At 43.9% G+C, this 23,071-nt stretch overlaps 1 protein-coding gene across 4 annotated transcripts in view; it reads left to right on the forward strand.

Moving 5' to 3' along the window:
- The window catches only part of COBL (cordon-bleu WH2 repeat protein), a 300,577-nt gene that overhangs the window by 114,982 nt on the left and 162,524 nt on the right, over nt 1-23,071 (forward strand). For 3 of the 4 annotated variants that reach the window (XM_043462499.1, XM_043462501.1, XM_043462498.1), the window contains exons 3-7: nt 2,034-2,244; nt 4,541-4,769; nt 6,314-6,358; nt 12,868-12,965; nt 17,397-17,471. In XM_043462499.1, coding sequence (XP_043318434.1) covers nt 2,034-2,244; nt 4,541-4,769; nt 6,314-6,358; nt 12,868-12,965; nt 17,397-17,471 — 658 coding nt within the window. The remainder of the gene's footprint in view (nt 1-2,033; nt 2,245-4,540; nt 4,770-6,313; nt 6,359-12,867; nt 12,966-17,396; nt 17,472-23,071) is intronic. The other variant, XM_043462500.1, reaches the window with a different exon arrangement.

Consider the following 23,071-nt stretch of genomic DNA (forward strand, 5'->3'; position numbering starts at 1 on the left):
GGATGGGCGCACCCAGTTCTTTATCCAGACAACCGAATGCTGCAGCACTCTCCTGCTAGCGCATGCAAGGAGAAGTCCTAGATTCTGTTGTTACTACAAGAGTTCATTCTCTGTGATGGAGAAGCCCCCGAGTGGGTCTGCCTCCTTTCAGGTCAAATTCGTTGTTTCAAACATGTTACCAATTAGTGGATTTGAATAACAGAAGGTTACCTTAGTTGCTTTGGTGTTCTTTGTGGCTTATCGTCCAAGATTAATTCAACTTTTCTTTGAAAATTTACCCATATTGGTTTATTTGGTGGCAGTAGACTATGGGTGAGGGCTTTCCTGGTGACTCAGATGGTAAATAATCAGCTTGCAATGCAGGAGACCTGGGTCAGGAAGATGCCCTGAAGAAGGGAATGGCTACCTAATCCAGTATTCTTGCCTGAAGAATTCCATGGACAGAGAAGCCTGGCAAGCTACAGGCCATGGGCTGCAAAGAGTCAGACTCGACTGAGTAACTCAGCACAGCGTCACAGCCGACTGTGAGTGTGGTTGAGAGAGGTGAAGTGACAGTTAGCATCTTATGGGGCCAGGGTGCCAACCCCACCTCCACTTCCCTCATGAAAACCAGGGGAGGGTGGTCCCCCAGCCCTCAGGATGATGAGAATGAGAGGGAACAGTGTCATCTGCACAGAATGGCTCCGGGCTATGGTGGACACATGGAACATGGTAGATCGTTTTTATAGCATCCTTACAAGTCTCTTTTCCATGCTGACTTTTCCATGGAAGTCTCTTTTTCATGGACTTTCGTGTCTTGAAGTCTTTGGTGATGTCACTCTCTGTTTTGATGTATTAAGCTTATGAGAACATGATGATTTTTTTTCTGAGGCTGAGGGAATCCAAGCTGACAGCATCATTAGCCAGCATGCCCATCTTCATGGCCCTTGTGAGGGTTAGTGCTGCCCTGGCCCCACCAAGTGCCCTTTCAGAGTCCTGGGAACCAGTGGGGTGCTGAGTCTCCTAAGTGTGACTCCAGGGTCTCCTGGTTAGAGCATAGGCTGTTACCTAACCACCTCCTGGACAGTAGGTGGGGTAAGTATTGTCATGGAGATGGCTGTTAAACGTTTTGTGTCAACAAGAGCATTATTGATATTTTTAGTAAGTGAACGGGACATAGGGCACTTTGAAGCTTTGCCTGTGGTGTCAATGTTCAGTTCCATAGCCCTCGAGGTTAGTGATGACCAGATTGTGGCTGGCTGATGGCACTGTGGTGTACCATGAGTCCCAGGTCTGAACACTCCTGCGTGCCAGATATCTGGAAAGCTCCACTACGACCTGAAATAATTGCTATGCCAATTCCTGGTTAAGAAATAGATCAGAAGACAAGACCTACACTTTTGTGAGGGGTTTATGTCCCACTGCTCAGGAAATGTGTAGGAAAAAAAGAGGTCAGCTTGAAATATAAAAGCATTCTTCCAGCTTAATATGAATGATGGAAATGAAATTTCACATTCTTTGGGACAATCCACTCTTTTTTAGCTCCCTTAGTAAATAATGATCTGTGGTAGGGGACATTGTAAAAGTTTTTGACATGTCAATAAGGTAATTTTCATTTTCTTTGTCTTTAAAAAGCATACTTTCTAGCTATAAAGAAAGCCATTGTCTTCTTCAACTTAAAACTTTGCTGTTTAAGATACACTATATTTGCAAAGAATGAAAATTTTGTACCTTGTGTCCAGAAGTTAAAATCATCTGTGCTGATCTTACAGGATTGTGGTCAACATACTCATGGGCTTAACTAGAAATGCAACTATTTTTCCAGCTATTCTGATTTTGATGGTGCTTTCAGTACTGTGATTTCTTAGTGTTGACTGTATTAAGATATCTCTGTACAGTCATGAATGAGGAATTAACCAGCAGCTGTTTTCTTTCTTCATAAGAATGACCAATTTGCTCCTCTACCCACCAGTGCATTAGTCCTGACCTCTCTCAACCAGCAGAAGGGAGAGTACAGACATTCCCCATGACCATGGTCTGTTTCTCTCTTCCAGCCACGCAATGATGGACCTACTGGTTGAACTTTGCCTTCAGAACCACCTGAATCCTTCCAACCATGCCCTGGAGATCCGGTCTTCAGAAACCCAACAGCCTTTGAATTTTAAGCCAAATACTTTAGTTGGGACCTTGAATGTGCACACCGTATTTCTGAAAGAAAAAGTTCCTGAAGCGAAGGTTAAGCCTGTTCCCCCTAAGGTGCCTGAGGTCAGTAGCACGGGAGCCCCTGTGTCACATGAGGATGTGGGCAGTTCCCTGGGACCCGGGGTACTGCAGGTGGAGAGGAGGCGGCCACTGGAGTCCCTCCTGTCTTAGTTACACATGCCATGGCTGAGGTTTCCACTTTCATGGTAGGCAAAGTTAGGCCCTAAACGGAGTTTTAGGAGACCTAAGTTCACAGCTTCGAATAATGCGCATTGTGTAACACTGCTCCTTTAGATGTCAAAAAAAAAAAAAAGACCCACTCTAGAGCAGAGCCATCCATCAAAGCTTTCTGCAAAGATGGAAATGGTCTATAATTCTGCTCCCTGCAAGCTGACAGCCCCTAATTACATATAGCCACTGAGCATGTGAAATGTAGCTAGGGTGATCAAAAAACTGAGCTTTGCATTCCTTAAAGTTAATTGAAATAGCACAAATAGCCAATGTCTACCTACTGGACTAGTCCTAAAGGTTCCAGTAGAGTTCTGGAGGCCTTCCTCTCCATAGCAGAGATTGGAATATGTAGAAGATTCTAAGACCTTCTCTGAGAAAGGAAATAGAAGGGGATTCCCTTTTGAAAATCTGATGTTAGAAATACTTATTCCTTGTACTTGGAGAATATTTTATACATAGGTTTCAGGCTTTTGCATATTGATTAAAGATAACTTCATCTGCTTACTGTAATTTTTAATAAGGCTTTTATCCTTTATCTCCAATGAAAAATAATGCTATTTCATTCTTTTAGATTATTGAACTATCTCCCAAATTTCCTTATTTTTAAACATGGTACTTTGGCCAATAGGTCATGTCTTCTAGGTTTAGATAATTAATAACTTTTAATTGGTGCCATCTCTAGGTGGCTCAGTGGCAAAGAATCTGCCTGCCAACGCAGGAGACACAGGAAACTCAGACTCAGTCCTTGGGTCAGGAAGATCCCCCAGAGAAGGAAATGGCAATCCACTCTAGTATTCTTGCCTGGAAAATTCCATTGACAGAGGAGCCAGGCAGGCTATAGTCCACGGGGCTGCAGAGTCGGACACAACTGATCATGCACACACACACACACACACACACACACACATGCATATTCTGAGTTTCCCCTAATTCTTCAGTTAAAATCAATATTCGAGGAAATTCCTTTTATATTCTGTGGCTTTTCTTACCTTCCTGAATCCTAGCTGCAAATTCCAGGTGCAGGTGAGCCCGGGGTTATATAGGAGTTCAATTTGAGAAGCATGGAAAAGATTCATGGTTCCATCTTTCCTTCTAAAAGTCATGAAACCTCGGCCTCGGATTGGAAGGGAGTGTGAGACCTGTGTCATTCAGCTGGTACTCCTCAGGACTTTAGAACCATGTGGTGACCAGTAAAGACCAAACAGAAGCTGACTCTGCGTGAACCGCAGCCTGCTATAGCTGTTGATGGGCCACTCGATCTGCAGACACTTAGGATCAGCTTTAGTCAGACTGACTTTTCTCTTTCTGATTATAATATCTATCAATATTGTTATATGCCTATTATATTTATATATCTATTTTTCTAGCTTAAATATGTGTGTGCAGTGCATGTTTATGAAAATTGATTTATATATTAACATTATATATTAATATATTTATGTGGGTATTTTAGCTTCTTAAATGAAAATTTGATATTGCAACCCCATAGACTATATCATTCCAGGCTTCTCTATCCATGGAATTCTCCAGGCAAGAATACTGGAGTGAGTAGGTATTCCTTTCTCCAGAGGATCTTCCCAACCCAGGAGTCAAACCCAGGTCTCCTGCATTGTAGGCAGATTCTTTACCATCTGAGCCTATATATTTTTCTAGCTTAAATATATGTGTGTAGTGTATATATATGTCAACATGATACTAGATAGGAATATATTTATCTGGGCATTTTAGCTTATTTAACAAAAATGTGATGTTTTGTGATGTTTTCTTCCTTATCTTGGATTGTTCACCATAGTCCAAACTATTTCCCTTTAGAAAATATATTAGTGCCTTGTGCCCGGGTCTGCTTAGAATCCTTGAAAGACAATATGTGTGTTAGATTCCAAACTGGGATCCTCTCTGCTGCCCGTTTCCCCCTTTCATTCACAGTTTGTTCATTAGCAAAAGAGACGGGAAGGTCAATTTATTGTTCTAGACATTTACCATTCCCTATTCAATGTGCTGTTTTCCCCCACAACCCAGTGCCTTTTGGAAGACCTTGACCCAAAGGAAATGTTGCCCCGCTCCACTGTAGTGTAAGCAGAGCTGTGGGAAGATGTGCTCATGGAATTCTGCCTGCTGTGTTTTCCAGAAAACGGTGCGTCTAGTGGTGAATTACCTGCGCACGCAGAAGGCGGTGGTGCGCGTGAGCCCCGACGTGCCCCTGCAGAGCCTCCTCCCGGTCATCTGCGCCAAGTGTGAGGTCAGCCCAGAGCACGTGGTGCTCCTCAGGGACAGCGTGGCCGGTGAGGAACTAGAGCTCTCCAAGTGCCTGAGCGAGCTGGGGATACAGGAGCTGTACGCCTGGGACAACAAGCGAGGTGAGGCCTCCTTGGGTCTTCGATGCGGTACCACTGACGCTCTGCCCGCGTGCCCTCACGCAGAGCGATGCGGACGCACGCTTGCAGGCATCTCCAATTTGGTCCAAACCAGAGCGGGAGTGGGTGGGAAGTAAAATACACAGATTGTAGTTATACCTGTTACCCCCAGTAGTGCATGCTCAGCCGCTTCAGTCATATCTGACTCTTTGAGACCCTATGGACTATGACTCAGCAGGCTCCTCTGTCCATGGGATTCTCCAGGCAAGAATACTGGAGTGCATTGCCATTTCCTTCTCCATTCTCCCCAGTAGTGAGCATACCCATTACCCCTTGTCTCCTGTGAGCTTCCATGAAATATGTAGAAAGGGGAAAGATGAGAATACTAGGGCTTTTGTTCTGAAAGAACTTCTCAGAAACCACATCTGAACCTTGTTCTCCTGGATTTCCTTCTCAGTTGCCATTAAATACTCCCAAGTCTCACGCATTGCTCATGATCGAGACCAGTTGCAAAATTCCTTCTCACTCGCTGGCTCAGTCACTTCAGTCATGTCCGACTTTTTGCCTCCCCATGGACTGTAGCCCTTCAGGCTCCTCTGTCCATGGAATTCTCCAGGCAAGAATACTAGAGTAGGTAGCCATTCCCTTCTCTAGTGGATCCTCCCAACCCAGGGATCGAACCCAGATCTCCTACATTGCAGGCTGACTCTTTACCATCTGAGCCACCAGGGAAGCCCATCTTGGGAGATGTAGAACCTAATACCTGGGAAAAGCATTTAAAACCAATCTCTGCATTAAGGAGTGGGCCCAGCGAGACTGTGGTCTTCCGGGAACATGGGTGAGGCAGGAAGAGGGGAAACTCCCCCAAGTCTCAAGCTCCCTTTTCTGATACCCACGCAGGACAGGACACACTGCTGCACCAGGAGAAATAGCTACCCCAGCCCCAAATCACCCTCTTCTCTGACTTGGGCACCCTCCCAGGGACCCTTGCCCAGTGACCCTGGCAGCCTTCCCAGAAAATAAAGGAGCATCTCCTGGCTTGGGGGGAGCAGTATGCTGCTCCTGGGGCCAACATCCCTTTTGTCTGGACCATAGTGTGCCCTGTGGGCCATGAGATATTTGATTAGCATCCCCACCATATGCTTCCCTCCCACCCTCCTGGCAGTCAGACATCTGAGTAGAGAAGAGAACATTCCTCTCCATGAGGAGCCCTTTCCTTTGCTCCTTTGGGGTTTTGCCACCTCCCAGCCAGCAGCTGCTTGGGGAAGGGTGACAGCCGTGGGCCGGAGATGTGTCCCAGGCAAGGCCTGCTCTGCCCTGCAAATCCTGGTGGTGGCAGCTGGGGAAGACAGAGGCTTTGCTGCCACCTGCTTCCAGGATGGTGTTTAGCAGCCAGGCGGTGGCAGGATTCTGGGGGATCGAGGTCAGTGATGTAGGCCTGCTTTGCACTTGGCCTTTTCCCTTGGGGCACGGATAGCCGCAGGCCTTGTCAGGTGCTGCTGGGGTCAAGAAGCCTGTCTTCACTCTCTGTTGCCTGCCTTTTCCAGTTCTTCTGACCAAAACGAAGTCGGAGCCTTCCCTGAGCTGTCGAGGTACCGTCAGCCCAGCGCTGCCCTGCCAGACTGCTCTTTGCATGGCTCTGGGCTGGGACAGTGATGCATGGAGTGAGTTAAGGGGAGGCGGGGTGACCTGCTGGGGCGTCTGGCCAGGCTGAACTGAGGCTGTGACTTCGTTTCTTGACTCCCTGGTTGGCTAAGAGAACAATGTTCCCTGCGTGAGGATTTGCTGTGTGGTTCTGATTGGTGAGAGAAGAAGGATGTCATTGGAGAAAATGGGCCCTTTATGAACACAGAATTTGAGTGCAGAGCAGACGTGGTCCATGCACAAGAGGCACTGTACCCTTCTTACCTGTCCTTACCTGCCCTCAGGGTCTGTCCTGCCCGCTGCAGAAATTGGGGCAGTGTGGATTGTGAAATCTGACCTTTTCTGTCATAGACAAATATGGAAGTGATTAGTCCAGATTTTGCATTCATTTCTTATAAATTGTATATACTTTATGTATTATATTTATTATAAATAGATATGTATTATATTTAATAATATATATACATATGCATGAACATATTTACATAGACATGTAGGCACACACACATATTGAGATTTATATAAACCTTTTGGACTATACACACACATACTCTAAGAGGATCATTAAAATTACGAGTGTTCATATTTTACAGAAATTTCTGTCCACGTTTGTTAAAGTGTTTAACAATAGACTTCACTTCTGGAAAAAGATAATGCAAAAAATCCCTTGGCTTTGGTCTGGAGCCGCAGTCCGGGTGTCATGAGTGAGAACGCTGTGGCCTCAGCAACCCCTCATATTCCTCATGTTACCTCCTCCATCATACGCTGCCGATTAATGCCACAAATAGAGGGAATCTCTTTTAAGAAACACCATAGACATCTCTCCAGAGAAGACATGGATGGCCAAGAGGCACGTGACGAGATGTTCCACATCAGGAATTGTTAGAGAAATGCAAATCAAAACTGATCAGAATGGCCATAGTTTAAAAGTCTACAAATAATAAATGCTGGAGAAGATGTGGAGAGAAAGGAACCCACCAGCACTGTTGGCAGGAAGGTATTGGATTGGCCAAAAAGTCGTTCAGGTTTTTTTTTCTGTAATATCTTATGGAAAAATTGAAATGAACTCTTTGGCCAACCCAATAAATTGGTGCAACCACTATGGGGAACAGTGTATAGATTCCTTGAAGAACTAAAAACATTGCCATATGATCCTACAGTCCCACTCCTGGACCTATACCTGGAAAAGACAAAAACTCTTAATTCAAAAAGATGATTGCATCCCAATGTTCATAGGAGCAGTATTTATTTTAGCCAAGACATGGAAACAACCCAAAGGTTCATTAACCTTTGAATGGATAAAGAAGATATGGTAACAATGGAATATTACTCAGCCATAACAAGAATGAAATGCCATTTGCAGCAACGTGGATGAACTTGGAGATTACCTTACTAAGTGAAGTAAGGCAGACAAAGACAAGTATCATATGATGTCGCTTATGTGTGAAACCTAAAAATAATGATAGAAATGAACTTATTTACAAAGCATAAATAGCCTCAGAAACATAGAGAATAAACTTACAGTTACCAAAGAGGAAAGTGGGGGAGGGATAAATTAGGAGTTTAGGGTTAACATATACACAGTACTGTATATAAAATAGCAACAAGGAAAAAAAAAAACAGCAAGAAGGATATACTGGATAGCACAGGGAAGTATACTCAATATTTATAATAACCTATAATGGAAAACAATCTGAAAAGAGTGTGTATGTATACATGTATCTCTCTGCAGATACATATGTATATGTATAACTGAATCACTTTGCTTTACACATGAAACTAACACAGTATTGTAAATCAACTGTAGTCCAATCAGAAAAAGCAGCACCATGAATAGATAGTTGTTTTGAACAGAAAGTGCCTGTATATGAAGGCTTTGTCAGTTCTGAGTGATTGATGTTGGTATACCATCTAGCTGCAAGCGTGGAAAAGCTGGATTAGAGCTATTACAACTGTTCTTTTTTGGCCCCACACCTGGTGGTCCTGTGATGAGGATGGGCCCTTACAAACGTGTTGTTTTCATGCAGTGCATTCCTGGTTCCCCTTGCTGATGGCTGTTCTGTTTCCACATCCGGAAGAGTGGATGTTTTAGATGAGCCAGTCCTCAGGGGTCCCTGCTGCATGCTCCATCCCTCTGCATCCCTCAGCTCACCTGTATCACCTTCTAAATCATTGTGATGTTTCCAAACAGTATGTGCTTTAAGGATGAAGTATGTCCTCCCCACACTTGCATTCATATTTAAGTCTTAGTAAATGAGAATACATCAAAATAAAATAAATTCCACACTCAAATTGTTATACACTTAGAGCGATGGATTCAGGCTCCTAGATGATGAGGATTTTCCCCAGGCCTGGCGGGGCACCGCGTGGAGCTTTAGCTGATGGGAACACTGTCAGGAGAGCCAAATGCTCCCACTCTGTTCTCCATATCACCCTTCCCCCAGTGCCTGCCCGTCGCACACCTCACCGGAGGCTCCATCAGTCCAGAGGCACCGAGATTAGACAGTCTGCCTGCGGCTCAGCTCAGAGCCAGACAGCTGGGGGCTGCAGTCTCTGGGGCCCCGAGGGGCGGCGCTGTGCCGGGGTGGCCAGAGCCTCCGTCCTGGGGCTGGTGACCCGCCGCTGCCCCATCCAGGGAGAGAAATGAGAGGCTCCGTTTTGACCCGGTCTATGGTGGTGAGGTTGGCGTAACAGCCTGTGTGCCTGTGATGTGTTCTTGCTCGCTCAACTCTCAGGCACTGTCGTATCCTGTACTTTGCATCCAGTCACAGGGCAGTCAGTTCTAGAAACAACCTAGATGGGTGGGCTTGGAAGGGAGGTGACAGGCAAGTTCACGTGGGCGGGGACATGGGTAAACCTATACTGATTCGTGTTGGTCTTTGATAGAAACCAAGTGGTTTCTGTCAATTCTGTAGAGCAATTATCTTTCAATTAAAAATAAACAAATTTAAAAACACACACACACATGTTGGTGCATACTGTTGTTCACATACAGTTTTACTCTGTACTACAGAATATTTTAGTATAGGCTCTGTGCCTAACAAAGGGTTTGATGCAATTAACCGTGAACCCCATGTGCACATGGGTATTGGGGAAATGCATGCCTCACTGCTGAAGCCGGTATCCTTGCTGGTTTGGTTGTCGTCTGGTGTGAGGCTGCTGATGGGCCGGGCTGGAGCCGCCTGCATGCAGCTGAGAGGCCTGACCCTTGTGAATAAGATGGGAGCCTTTGCCACTAACAGAATGCAGGGATCCAGGGGCCTGGTTTTTGCTTTTTTGTGAAGACGGTATTGTGTAAATGCATGTTACAGGGGCACTGACTTCAATGTCGGCCTTCTCTAGTTGGAATATGGAATTCTAGGTTAGCACATGAGCAGTTCACTGATGTTTACCTGGCTCGGGTTGGTATCTCGGTGGCAGAGTTTGTGAAATCCAGTCCTCATGCTGCCAGTGGACTGACAGCCTATCCCTCAGTGCTTGGTGCTGGTATGGAGTAATTCATTTCTCGGTTCTCCTGCATCACCTCATGTCTTCTCCTCTGGCCGTGTCTGTGTCTTGGAAGAAAAGAACAGAGGAGTTGATGACAAGGGCTGGAGTGGCCTTCAGAGTGTCAGCAGATCAGTGGATAATGGTCATAGAGGTCATGGTGGACTGAGTGTGCCAGGCTCAGTCTGCAGATGAGTATACTGGGCCCAGAGCAGGCCCGCAAACAGCGCCCTAAACAGCAGATGAGTATACTGGGCCCAGAGCAGGCCGCAAACAGCGCCCTTAACTGCAGATGAGTATACTGGGCCCAGAGCAGGCCCACAAACAGCGCCCTTAACTGCAGATGAGTATACTGGGCCCAGAGCAGGCCGCAAACAGCGCCCTTAACTGCAGATGAGTATACTGGGCCCAGAGCAGGCCCGCAAACAGCGCCCTAAACAGCAGATGAGTATACTGGGCCCAGAGCAGGCCGCAAACAGCGCCCTTAACTGCAGATGAGTATACTGGGCCCAGAGCAGGCCCGCAAACAGCGCCCTAAACAGCAGATGAGTATACTGGGCCCAGAGCAGGCCGCAAACAGCGCCCTTAACTGCAGATGAGTATACTGGGCCCAGAGCAGGCCCGCACCACAGGGCCCTTAACTGCAGATGAGTATACTGGGCCCAGAGCAGGCCGCAAACAGCGCCCTTAACTGCAGATGAGTATACTGGGCCCAGAGCAGGCCCGCACCGCAGCGCCCTTAACAGCAGGTGAGTATACTGGGCCCAGAGCAGGCCTACAAACAGCGCCCTTAACTGCAGATGAGTATACTGGGCCCAGAGCACGCCCGCACCACAGGGCCCTTAACTGCAGATGAGTATACTGGGCCCAGAGCAGGCCCACACCACAGCGCCCTTCACTGCAGATGAGGATACTGGGCCCAGAGCAGGCCCACACCACAGCGCCCTTACCTGCAGATGACTATACTGGGCCCAGAGCAGGCCCACACCACAGGGCCCTTAACAGCAGGTGAGTATACTGGGCCCAGAGCAGGCCTACAAACAGCGCCCTTAACTGCAGATGAGTATACTGGGCCCAGAGCAGGCCTACAAACAGCGCCCTTAACTGCAGATGAGTAAACTGGGCCCAGAGCAGGCCCGCACTGCAGCGCCCTTCACTGCAGATGAGTATACTGGGCCCAGAGCAGGCCTGACCACAGCGCCCTTCACTGCAGATGAGTATACTGGGCCCAGAGCAGGCCCACACCACAGCACTCTTAACTCCCCTAGCTCTCAAGTGCAGTCTCCACAGCTTAGGCACCCCAGGTGAGGGTGCTTTTGGAGTGCAGGGCGCTGGGCCCCACCCCAGATTCCCCCATGTGCGGGCCTCCTTGGCCCCAGGCCCCAGGGACGCTGCTGCGGGTGGTGCCGCCTCACCCTGGAGACCACAGCTCGTGACTCTGTCCTCAGCTCCCTCCTGGGCTCCAGTGTCCTCACCTGGAACCTGAGCGTGCCCATTCTCGCTTGATAAACCCCAACGAAGAAAACTCCAGGAAAAGAAGATGGAGTGTTTAGAAGTCAAGAATATAAAAGCATAATAGAGGAAAAACGGGCCCCTAGAGAATGAAGTGAAAATGGAAAACATCCTGGTTGATGAAGAGGAAGGAAAACCCGGGGCCGTGGGTCATATGGGGGCCTAATGTGGCTGTCTCAGACATCCCCGGGTAAACCAGTGCTGTCCTTCCAAGTTCTGGAAACCAGTGGGTCCTCCGAGCAGGGGAGCTGTTGATGTAGTTTATTTAGCTTGCATCTTTGACCACCACCCTCATAATTCCTAAAGCAGGTGTTCTGCACAGATGTCTCAGTCACGAGAGCTCTGCTGTCCAGTCTGATGGTCACGGCCAGTGTGGTCAGCAGGCACGTGACTTGTGGCCAGTCTAAGCTGGGAGCACTGTGCCATGCACACTGCATTCTGAAGGCTTAGTACCAAAATGAATATGACAGTGCATTAATAATTATACATTGGTTATGTGATGGAATGATAATATTTTAGATCTATTGGGTTAACTAAAACATGTAAAAATTAATTTCATCTGGTTCTTTGTGATGCATCTACTAGAGAATCTAAAATTACCTATATCATCCCTTTGTTTTTCTGTACACAGTATTGCCCTAGAACTTTTGGATTTCTTGGTTTGTTTTTTTTTTTAAATACCAAAGATTGTCAAAAATTTAGTAATTTCATAAACCCAACTGGAGGTTTTGAGGTGGCTCAAAATGCTTTGAAAGAAGTAGTTGAAGGTTTTATGTTGATTGCAGCCATGAAATTAAAAGATGCTTACTCCTTGGAAGGAAAGTTATGAACAACCTAGACAGCATATTAAAAAGCAGAGACATTACATTGCCAACAAAGGTCTGTCTAGTCAAGGCTATGGTTTTTCCAGTGGTCATGTATGGATGTGAGAGTTGGACTATAAAGAAAGCTGAGCACGGAAGAATTAATGCTTTTGAATTGTGGTGTTGGAGAAGACTCTTGAGAGTCCCTTGGACTGCAAGGAGATCCAACCAGTCCATCCTGAAGGAGATCAGTCCTGGGTGTTCATTGGAAGGACTGATGCTGAAGCTGAAACTCCAGTACTTTGGCCACCTCAGGCGAAGAGTTGACTCATTGGAAAAGACCCTGATGCTGGGAGGGATTGGGGGCAGGAGAAGGGGACGACAGAGGATGAGATGGTTGGATGGCATCACCGACTCGATGGACATGAGTTTGGGTGGACTCCAGGGGTTGGTGATGGACAGGGAGGCCTGGCGGGCTGCAGTTCATGGGATCGCAAAGAGTCGGACACGACTGAGTGACTGAACTGAACTGAATTGAAGAATGAAATAAAAGTCTAAGAGTAGAGTAAAACAAAGAAGCATTTGTAGAGATTTTTTAAGTGTTTAATCTCTTGTTTCATATGCTGAAAATAACTTAGTACTTCTATTTTTTTCAGAAACCTTTAGAAAATCTTCACTGAGCAACGATGAGACAGACAAAGAGAAGAAAAAATTTCTGGGATTTTTCAAAGTTAATAAAAGAAGCAATAGTAAGGTAATTGTTTACATACACATATGATTCTATGTTCTGTACAGAGTTTTTTGAGATGTTTGTCCTTTGCCTATCTTGGAATTTTTCTTAATATATGTAAGCATATTAATCCCTTCAGGGAAAAGGGAGCATATGTCAGTATGCACTGAAATGCCTGCCCATACCCTACACTTGACTCCTAAGTGATCTTGGGTGATGGTGTTCTATTTACTGACAGAACATGAAGCCATGAGCCTTCTCTGTTGGTACCTACACAGTCCTGATAGGAGGATGAAGCTAAGTAAACATCCTCTGGATGGATGGATGAGTGAATGTGTGGTATAGGTTACATTTACACAAAGATCCCCTTCTCCAGGGGATAACCCCCATGGGATGAACCTAGATCTCCCACATTGCAGGCTAATTCTTTACCATCTGAACTATCAGGGAAGTCATAATACAGAGAACAAAAAATGAAGACACTTAAAATCATCTTGGAATTTCTCAAGTAATATATGCCTTCTAACTACAAAGAAAGGAAGTGCTTGTGAGGCTATTATGTTAGGTTTAAAAGGTTTATTTTGTTGTGTCAAGTATTTTCTCCTCAATAGTAGATGGCATGAGAAAAAGAACTGTTGTGTGGAACATTAGCATTTAACCCACCAGCTGGGTTTGGAAGCGTCCACCATCCACAGAGCATTAGAGGAGGTGTGAGGAGGGTGAACACAGGTTGGTCCAGAGCCTTCTCTTCTGATCATGTGGACCTCTGAGTCTGTGCACCAGCCTGCATGGGTCTTGACCTTCCAGAGCCCATGGGGCTGATATAACCATTACCCCAGGTCCCAGTGAGGATGCTGGGGCACAAAGAAATAAAGAAACTTGCTCAGAGTCCAGGAGTTAGATCCTGGGTCAGCTTTGGTTCACCGGTGAGAGCTTAGTGAGCAGATTGGGTGGAAACCTGTGGCCAGAGAGAACTCAGGAGTTTCTCCCAAATCCCAGCTAATTGCTTTTAAAAAACACAGGCATGCGTGCGTGCCTGCTAGGTCATTTCAGTCGTGTCTGACTCTTTGCAACCCTGTGGATCACAGCCCACCAGGCTCCCCTGTCCATGGGATTCTCAGGCAAGAATACTGGAATGAGTTGCCATGCCCTTCTCCAGGGGATCTTCTGGACCCAGGGATGGAACCCAAGTCTCTTACGTTTCCTGCCTTGGCAGGCTGGGATTTTACAACGTCGTGTTAATTTGTGCTGTGCAACAGAAGTGAATCAGCTGTGTTTACACATACACCCCCTCCCTCCCACGCCCTCCTGCGTGGGTGACCTAGCTGAGCCCTGTGGGTCATCACTGGGCACCAAGCTGAGCCCCCGTGCTGCATAGCAGCTTCCCGCCAGCCAGCTATCTTACACTTTGTTTAGTTGCTAAGCCATGTCTGACTCTTGCGGCTCCCTGGACTGTAGCCCACCAGGCTTCTCTATCCTTGTGATTTTCCCATCAAGAATACTGGAGTGGGGTGCCACTTCCTCCTCTAGGGGATCTTCCCTACCCAGGGATTGAAGCCACATCTCCTGCTTGGCAAAAAGTCGGACACGACTGAGTGAGTGAGCGCACACACCCCTGCTTGGTGGCGGGTCTTGGCCCCTGAGCCACCGGAGAAGCCTGGTAGGGTGCATATGTCAGTGCGACTCTGTCTGTCCCACCTCCTCCTTCCCACGCTGTCCACACATCCATTCCCTATGTCTGTGTCTCTGTTCCTGCCCAGCAAATAGCTTCGTCGGTACCCTTTTTCTAGATTCCATATATATGTGTTAATGCACATTTCTCTTTCTGACTTACTTTACTTAGCTCATTGCTCTTGATCTTCTGATGCTTTGGTTGTGGTTTTGTGGTTCTCTGTCATTACTGACTATATGTGTTTACCCCACGTTTCCATGTGTCCTTTGAAAATCTCTACTTCCTATGTGCCTCTGCTTAAGATCTTTGAGCCCTCCTGACCCCATCCCTGTCTGCCTGCTCTTCCTGCCTCCCTTATCCTTTCCTTGTCTGCCAGAATTACTTGAAATTACAAATTCAGGGTTTCCCATGTGAATTCCCCTTCACTGTATAAATGTTGGGTTTCTGATACCTGACATCTTTTAAAAAAAATTTTTTTAAGTATAGTTGGTTTACAATGTTGTGTTAATGTCTGCTGCACAATAAAGTGATTCAGTTACACACGTACATATTTTTTCATATTCTTTTCCATCATGGTTTATCACAGGATACTGAATGTACTGTATCTGTGAGTCAGTTTCTGTTTCAGAGATATGTTGATTTGCATCGTATTTTAGATTCCACAAAGTCATAGCGTATGGTATTTGTCTTTCTCTGCCCGGCTTACTTCACTTGGTGTGATAGTCTCTGCGTCCATCCATATTGCTGCAGATGTTGTTCTTTTTGATGGCTGAGCAATATGGCTCCTGACACTCTGAGGTCAGTTTGCTGGGACTTCAGGCAGGGCTGTCCTGCTTGGTCCTCACAATTCTAATCCACAGTAAATCTACCCTGTTCTCACACTGAACTCTCAAGAGTCCTTCTTCTTGTGTCTTGCTACTTTTGAGAGATGAAACTGCCAGCAAAACCAATTAAAAAAAATCTAGAAATGCCTTTGTTTTAAGCAGAATAAGAGCCTAAAACATCCAGACAGTCTTGGCCTGATGGACTGGCAGGATTCTCTATAAGAGGCTGAAAGACCTGTGAAAGTGTCCCAGATGACAAGGAAGCCTGGTCTGTGGGTCCCAGGGGTTCTGTCTCTGCCGTATCCCACATTTCTTCAGTCTTGGGCTAACTAGAACTGTTTTTCCTTTCTCAGGCACTTCATCTTTCTTATTTATTTATTTTGTTTTGTGCTCAACTTCTCTTGTTCAACCATAACCTTACTAGATTATTTGTTGTTTTGGGCATTCGCTTCTTCCTTCCTTGCTTCCTCTGTTTTTATTGTTTGAGCTGCTATGCTAACAGTAGCTTCCTTTAATCTGCTATAAACCTGTTGAGAGAGGTAGGATCAACCCCATTTTACCGGTAAAGGCACCTGAGCTGCGCACTTTCAGTGAATCCTGGTGTTCAAAGTTGCCCAAGTTCAGACTCACCTATCTTTCCAGAGCCTAGCTCTCATCGCCCACACATTGCACATGCCTGACAAGCCTGAGGCTCAATTTTTCTCCATTAAGAACAAGAGGGTTTTGAGTAAATCATTTTTAAATGGTTTCTAAAATCCTGTGATGCCAGATAGTCTACTAATGTCTGAGAAGAGAACAGTAAGAATGGTGACATTTAAAGCTAAAGTGAGTCTTCCCTTATCTGCTTAAAGGAAAGCAATATGCATCTGTGTGTATAAAATCTCTTATAGAGAATGTATTTAAAGGGATATCATTTTGGCTAAATTTAATGAGGGCAGATATCTTTCCTTGCTTTAAAACTTTGATATTTCAATGTTTTTGATGTGATAATTTTCTGTATTATTTTTGCATTGTTTATTCTCCTAACCCAGTGGTTCTGAAAGATACCTTAGAATCACCTTAAGATCTAGTGTAGCTGCTGGATTCTTGGGTCACGCCCCTAGAGATCCTCATTTGGAAGGGTAGGTGGGGTCCGGAAACTGTATTTTCCAGTGCTCCCCGGTGATTCTCAGGCTGGAGCTCACCACACCATCCAGATCAAGGGAAACTTTCTTTTACACAATGAAGTGACATGTAATTATTGTTCACCTTTTACGGGTATATAGTGAGATATTTGGTGAGTTTCCATGTATGCCCAATGAGCAATGCCATGGTAAACTGAATTTAAAACATAGACATTCTCAAAACCCTACTTAATTGCCTCGAATATTCTTTGAAAGGACTGATGCTGAAGCTCCAATCCTTTGGCCACCTGATGCAAAGAGCTGACTCACTGGAAAAGACCCTGATACTGGGAAAGATGAAAGGCAAAAGAGGGGGTTGCCAGAGGACAAGGTGGTTGGATGGCGTCACAGACTCAACGGACATGAGTTTGAGCAAACTCCAAGAGATAGTGAAGGACAGGGAAGCCTGGCGTGCTGCAGTCCATGGGGTCTCAAAGAGTCGGACACAGCTTAGCAACTGAACAACATCATCATCTCACATCTATTGCTGTTTTCATGTTGCATAACTTTCTAAGAAAAAGAGCTGTTTTGGGGAAAAAGACAAAAAAATCTATACTCACGAGTCATGGATTTCAAAATTGTTGTTTTCAGATCCATGAGCACTGATCAGGGGTTATTTTAGAACTTTCAGGTTCTTAGCTGAGGGTCATGGCCTTGGATTAGAGCTGTTCATGCAGATGTTGCTGCCTCGTGGAATGGCCAGGCCAGCGTGTTTTGCTTTAATAATTGCTAAGAGTGACTGTTGCGTGTATCCTGCTCTCACCTGGAGATGACTTGGGGCCTACTTGTGTTCCAGGCCGAGCAGTTCGGGCAGCCTGGGGTGGACAGCCGTGAGGATGCCTCCACGTCCACACTGGGGAGGAGTTCAAATGTGAGTACTGACACCCGGGGGGCTTCTGGCAGCCTCGCGCTACCTTCCGGGAAGAAAAATTGGGAACTGGCCTAGTCGTTTTTTGTTTCTTGGATTTTTTTAGTCTAGAAAGATGCATGAATCTTCATGTAGCTTTTAGTTGCCCATTGGTACCTTCAGAAAATGAGGAATGTGTTAGTCTCCACATGTGTTAGTTTCCACTTCTCCCGCCCCAAGCAGCATGGTGGGATGGATCCTCTGTTAAAACAACTGAGCCACACCATCTGGGACCACTTCCTTTCATTCTTAGGAGCAGCTGATGGTTTTGGGGTCACAGAGCCCTATTTCCTAAATTCTGCAAGTATGCATTGAAGGAATTTTTAAAAAACCATTGGTGCCTTCACATTTCAAAATTAGCATGTAGAAAGCTTCTTCATAATTTTAAATGCTTGAAAAAGAAAAAAATTCATAGCATCCTATAAATATTGATGTTTCAAATATGTCTAATAAAGTTTGATACAATCACGTAGACAAATTCTTCTATAACAAGAAAACATTTTGCATTATTCTTTTTCTTGATTTAACACTTCCATGCCAGTCCCCATGTAAAATTATATCCTATTCAATATATATTTTATTCTTTAAAGTATTTTCTAAAGACTTGAAGTGAAATGTGATATAAAATGTTTATTTAAATTAGATTTTTAAATTTTATGTGACCATAAAACTGTGAGTAGGAAAATATTCTATATTGAGTTCTTATTACATTTGCAAATACATAAAAACAATATAAATATAATTGCTGATATATAATTGTTAAGCATGAAAAGTATATCTTTCCTGAAAAGATATCTTTTAATAAGATGAAAGGTAATTTTTAAGTTTATTTCTTATATCCATTAATGAGCATAATTTATAGATAAAACCAGAATAGCTTCAGATTAATCCTGTGACTCCTTCCAATTTTATTGATTCAAATCCTGAGGAAATATTTTACTAAATATAATACTAATAAATATTAGTATTTTTTATTTATAATACTATATAAAATATATTATTCATATAATATTTTTATTATATGAATAATAATATAATAATAGATAAAAATACTAAATAATTATTAGAGAATGGAAAACTTTACTGTTATAATAACAGTGTCCTTCAGTTCTTTGAAGTCCTTCTGGTTAATCCCATAGTGTATGCATGCGTGCTGAGTCACTTCAGTTGTGTCCGATTCTTTGCAATCCTGTGATCTAACTAGTGTCTCATGTGTCTCCTGCATTATCAGGCAGGTTCTTTACCACTAGCGACACCTGGGAAGCCCAATCCCATAGTGATCTATCATAAACTATTATTTCGATTGATCTTTTGTCTATGCCTGACTAGGTTCTCTTTTAAATTAGTCGATAGCCAAAATTTAGAAGCCATTTGATCTGTCAGGGGATTTGTAACCCAATAATACTAGAGTTATTGACTCATGGGAGATATAAGAAAAAAAAATACTTTATTAAGATTTCTCAAATAATAATTACGCTCATTTCTCAGAGGCACTTTCTTTTTTTAAAATATAATGTTTGAAGGTATCTCTCCTAAAGGAACATATATGTGGAAATTAAATAGCATATATGAAAATTTATAATTATAAATATTATATACATGTAAAGGAGTATTATAATTAAGTATGATATGGTTACTGAAATTGTATAAATTATTTTTAGAAAATTTAAGTGAGTCAAAATGACCAATTTGACATCATACTCTTGTTTTCATTCGTGTTATATTTTTCAGAAGCTGGAGGTTAGAATTACATGTGTCATAGCTGCTGATTTTACTAATGTGTTGATCAGGGCTAAGGAATAGCCAAGGTGACTTTTTTTAAATTGAGATATAATTGACCTATAACATTATATTAGTTTTAGGTGCACAGCATGATTTGATACATGTATATATTGGGTTGGCCAAAAAGTTCATTCAGACTTTTTCATAAGATTAGTTACTATTCATCTACCAAAAAAAAAAAAAAAAGAATTGTGACTGTGGTCATAGATGTCACAAGCACTTTCTCTCTATCATCAGTAAGTTTTGAGGAAATTGACCTTCTCAGTTTTTACTCACTTTTGCCAAAACAGCATTTTTTAGTCATTTTAAAAAAATCTCATCCCAAATTTTGTCTATTTTTGTTAGGATCTTAGCTATATAGATTTAGCCCATTTAATTTATTGAGACCATCTGCCATATTAACTAATTAGTGAAATGGGCCCTTATTGTCCAACTGAAAAGCCAAGTCACATTTACTTTGGATTAAAAAAAGTAATATTTTTCATTTAAGTAAATGTGTTAATCCTCATGACAGTTATCTAAAGGTAGCTATATGTTCTCAGTTTCTCACACATCTCTTTAAAACATAGAAGTTTGATATCCAGGGCTTGAAGCTGTTTCCCCTTTTAATCCATATATTTTAAGGCTGTGAAAATCAGCTGTCAACCTTCCTGACAACCAAATCTTACTGGTTTCCAACAAGAAGAAGGATTTGACTCATGGGAGGAACACAGCCTGGGCTCAAACCCAGAGTGGCCACCGCTCATTCATGAAAATGCCTGTGACCATTATTCTCACCTGACCCCAAATCAGCCTGAATGCAGTTGTGTAATGACCTTTAAGAAGAGCTGTGTGCTCTTAAGCAAGGCTTTCCCTGCCGTAACCACACCACCAGTCCTGCTGCTTCGCTGTAAAGCAGACTTCAATCCACTGCTGCTCTCCAGTCGCTAAGCCATGCCCAGCTTTTTGCAGCCCCAGAGTCTGTCGCACACCAGCTTCCTCCTGTCCATTCTCCAGGCAAGAATACTGGAGTGAGTTGCCATGCCCTCCTCCAGGGGATCAGCCCAAGGATCGAACCCACATCTCCTGCATTGACAGGCAGGTTCTTTACCACTAGCACCACCCAGGAAGCCCCCACACACAAAAGTGGAGTTGTGCAAATAGAAAGATGGGCCACAAAAAAAAAAAGAAAGATGGGCCACATTCTTAGCTATGAAGACTCAACATCATTGTGTTGCAGGTTTTATTGCAGATCGAAGTGAGGTGATTGCACAGAGTGGTTTAAGGGAAGTGGGAAGAGTGTTTTATACATATATGAATGGTCTCTAGGATTTTTTTTTTCATTTTTAAAATTACAGTTGAAAAAAAATAAAATTACAGGTGACTTTTTACTAGAAATCAAAGTCAACAACTGAGTTTCTATAATGTGGCAGATTAATTATTGGCCTGGAAATAAGAGTTTACTGGGTTTGAAGCCCTAGGGCAAGACAGCACTTGCTAAAATGATGCAGGTCAAAGAGGACGATACTCACAGCTGCCGCCACCTGCCTGGTGTGCCAGGCCTGCACTTACTTCCACGATCTCCTTTCATTCTCCCCACATCACTATAAATAAGAGCAGCCTTCCTTATCCAGAGGCAAAAATTTCCAGCTTCCAGAAGCCTAGTGGCTGATCAAATCTGTTGATGTCTGTTTGTGTTTATCAATATGTTTTATGTTCATATTTGTATTTTTATGTCTGTGATATCTTGTCTGTGTTTGAGACTACATTCTCCTCGATCAAGCATGTTGGTGATGTGACATTTCTTAAGATCACAGCTCCCCTTTTTATAAATCTCCCCCAAGCTCTTGACTCCTAGCTGAGCACAGACATCTGCCCTCAGGGTGTGGAGCTGACTTTTCATTCCTGGGCAGCAGAGGGGCCTCTCTGCCTCTCTTTACTCATCTGTGTGATGGGCATAACACCATCCAGCCTGCAGCATCTTTGTAAGTGTTAGCAAGTATAGAGCTCAACTAACACCTTTAAGAAAACATTTTGAAATGGTGGGTAAACTGGATGGGAGCTTTATTAGAAAACTTCCAGATGTTATTGTTTATTTTTCCTTGAGAAAATGCAACTGGTTTCTTATATCTGTAACCTGAAGAGCTGGAAGAGATTAGGTCTGCATTTTAAAAATTATCCTAATGTATGTGAATGGCCAAAGTAATCAGGTCTTTCCTGGAAAGATTAATTTCATGTAAACTAATATTTACTATATTCCAAGATATATCTTCATTTTCTTAATCAAGGATCCTTGCATCTGAGTGGACATAACCACCTCACAAATAATTTCAAGCAGTTTTCCTGGATTTGACATTTTCAGGGAAACTGGCCCTTCTCTGTGCCTCTGTGGAACCCCACAGACCTAGCCCCCAAGACACATGGTGGGGATGTGGCCAGTGTCCATTGCACGTGATTAGTGGTGAGGTAGGAATGGCCCTGGGGTCTCTGTCTATATCCTCTGCCCTTTTCCTAAGACACATAAATAGCAGTTTGAACTCTGCATGGTGATGGAAGAAGGCACCTGATCTCATTTGTAATTCAGCACACAGAAATGCCACACATGCAGAAACACTGCAGCGTCTGATACGGTGGCAAATGACGCTCTGGTGTAGGAGGAAAGGGACCTGAGTTCTTATCCTGGTTTTGTTATCAACTCCGCGACTTTGGGCAAATTGCAAAATGAACTGTAGTGATGGCCATTTATCAGGCCCTCAGTTCAGTTCAGTCGCTCAGTCACGTCTGACTCTTTGCAACCCCATGGGCCTTCATTTAAATGCTGTAAATTTGACCAGTCTAAAATGATAACAAATGAACTTACTTACAAAACAGAAAGAGACTCACAGACTTATAAAATGAACTTATGGTTGCTGGGGGGAAGGGATTGTTAGAGAGTTTGGGAAGGACAGGTACACATCGCTGTATTTAAAATGGATGACCAACAAGGACCTACTGTATAGAACAAGAAACTCTGCTCATCGTTATGTGGCAGCCTGGATGAGAGAGGCGTTTGGGGCAGAGTGGACACATATATCTGTGTGGCTGAGTCCCTCTAGTGTTCACCTGAAACTATCATGACATTGTTAATCAGATATACCCCATATAAAATAAAAAGTTTAAAAGAAAAAATATATATATCAGCTTGAACCATACCAGATACACTTAAGTTATAAAATCTTTGGGGAATGATTTTAAAAAGCATTGATTCAATTAAAGAAAAAAAAAAAAAAAAACAATTCCTCTGGGGCCATTTGCCCTGTTCAGGCAGTTACAGAAATCCTCCATCATCCCTGGAGTCCCTTGGAGGCCCTCATGGTGTTCCAAAGTGATTCTCCATCCAAAGCCTGAATAAGCTCTCGAAGTCCAGGTTGAAATATCACCGTTGGCCTGAATGGAGGCAGCTGCCATATTACAGTCCTGCCCTTGGGAACCCAGAAGTTGAGAAGGTGCCCATCAGTAATGTGAAACATTCAGAAAAACTTATTAAAAACTAAGCTGTAAAGCAAATTCCGTAATGTGGTGCCAGAGTCCCATACTTTTCCAATATCCTCCCCAGCTTGCCCAGGCCTGTTAAAAATCCCATCCCAAGTTGTGTTAAGAGCTGGCTCCCCCAAGTGTGTGTTGAATCAGATCTGCCACAGGAGGGCAGTATTTGTACAGATTAGTCCTGTTAAACTCCCAGCTAAAAGTTGCTGTTTTCTTGAGCATTCACCAAGTCAAGAGGAGAAAGATACATCCTGAGCGGTAAGCCACCTTTGGGATGT

Source organism: Cervus canadensis, chromosome 3 (assembly GCF_019320065.1).
Source record: "Cervus canadensis isolate Bull #8, Minnesota chromosome 3, ASM1932006v1, whole genome shotgun sequence".
In the NCBI taxonomy this organism is placed as follows: Eukaryota; Metazoa; Chordata; class Mammalia; order Artiodactyla; family Cervidae; genus Cervus; species Cervus canadensis.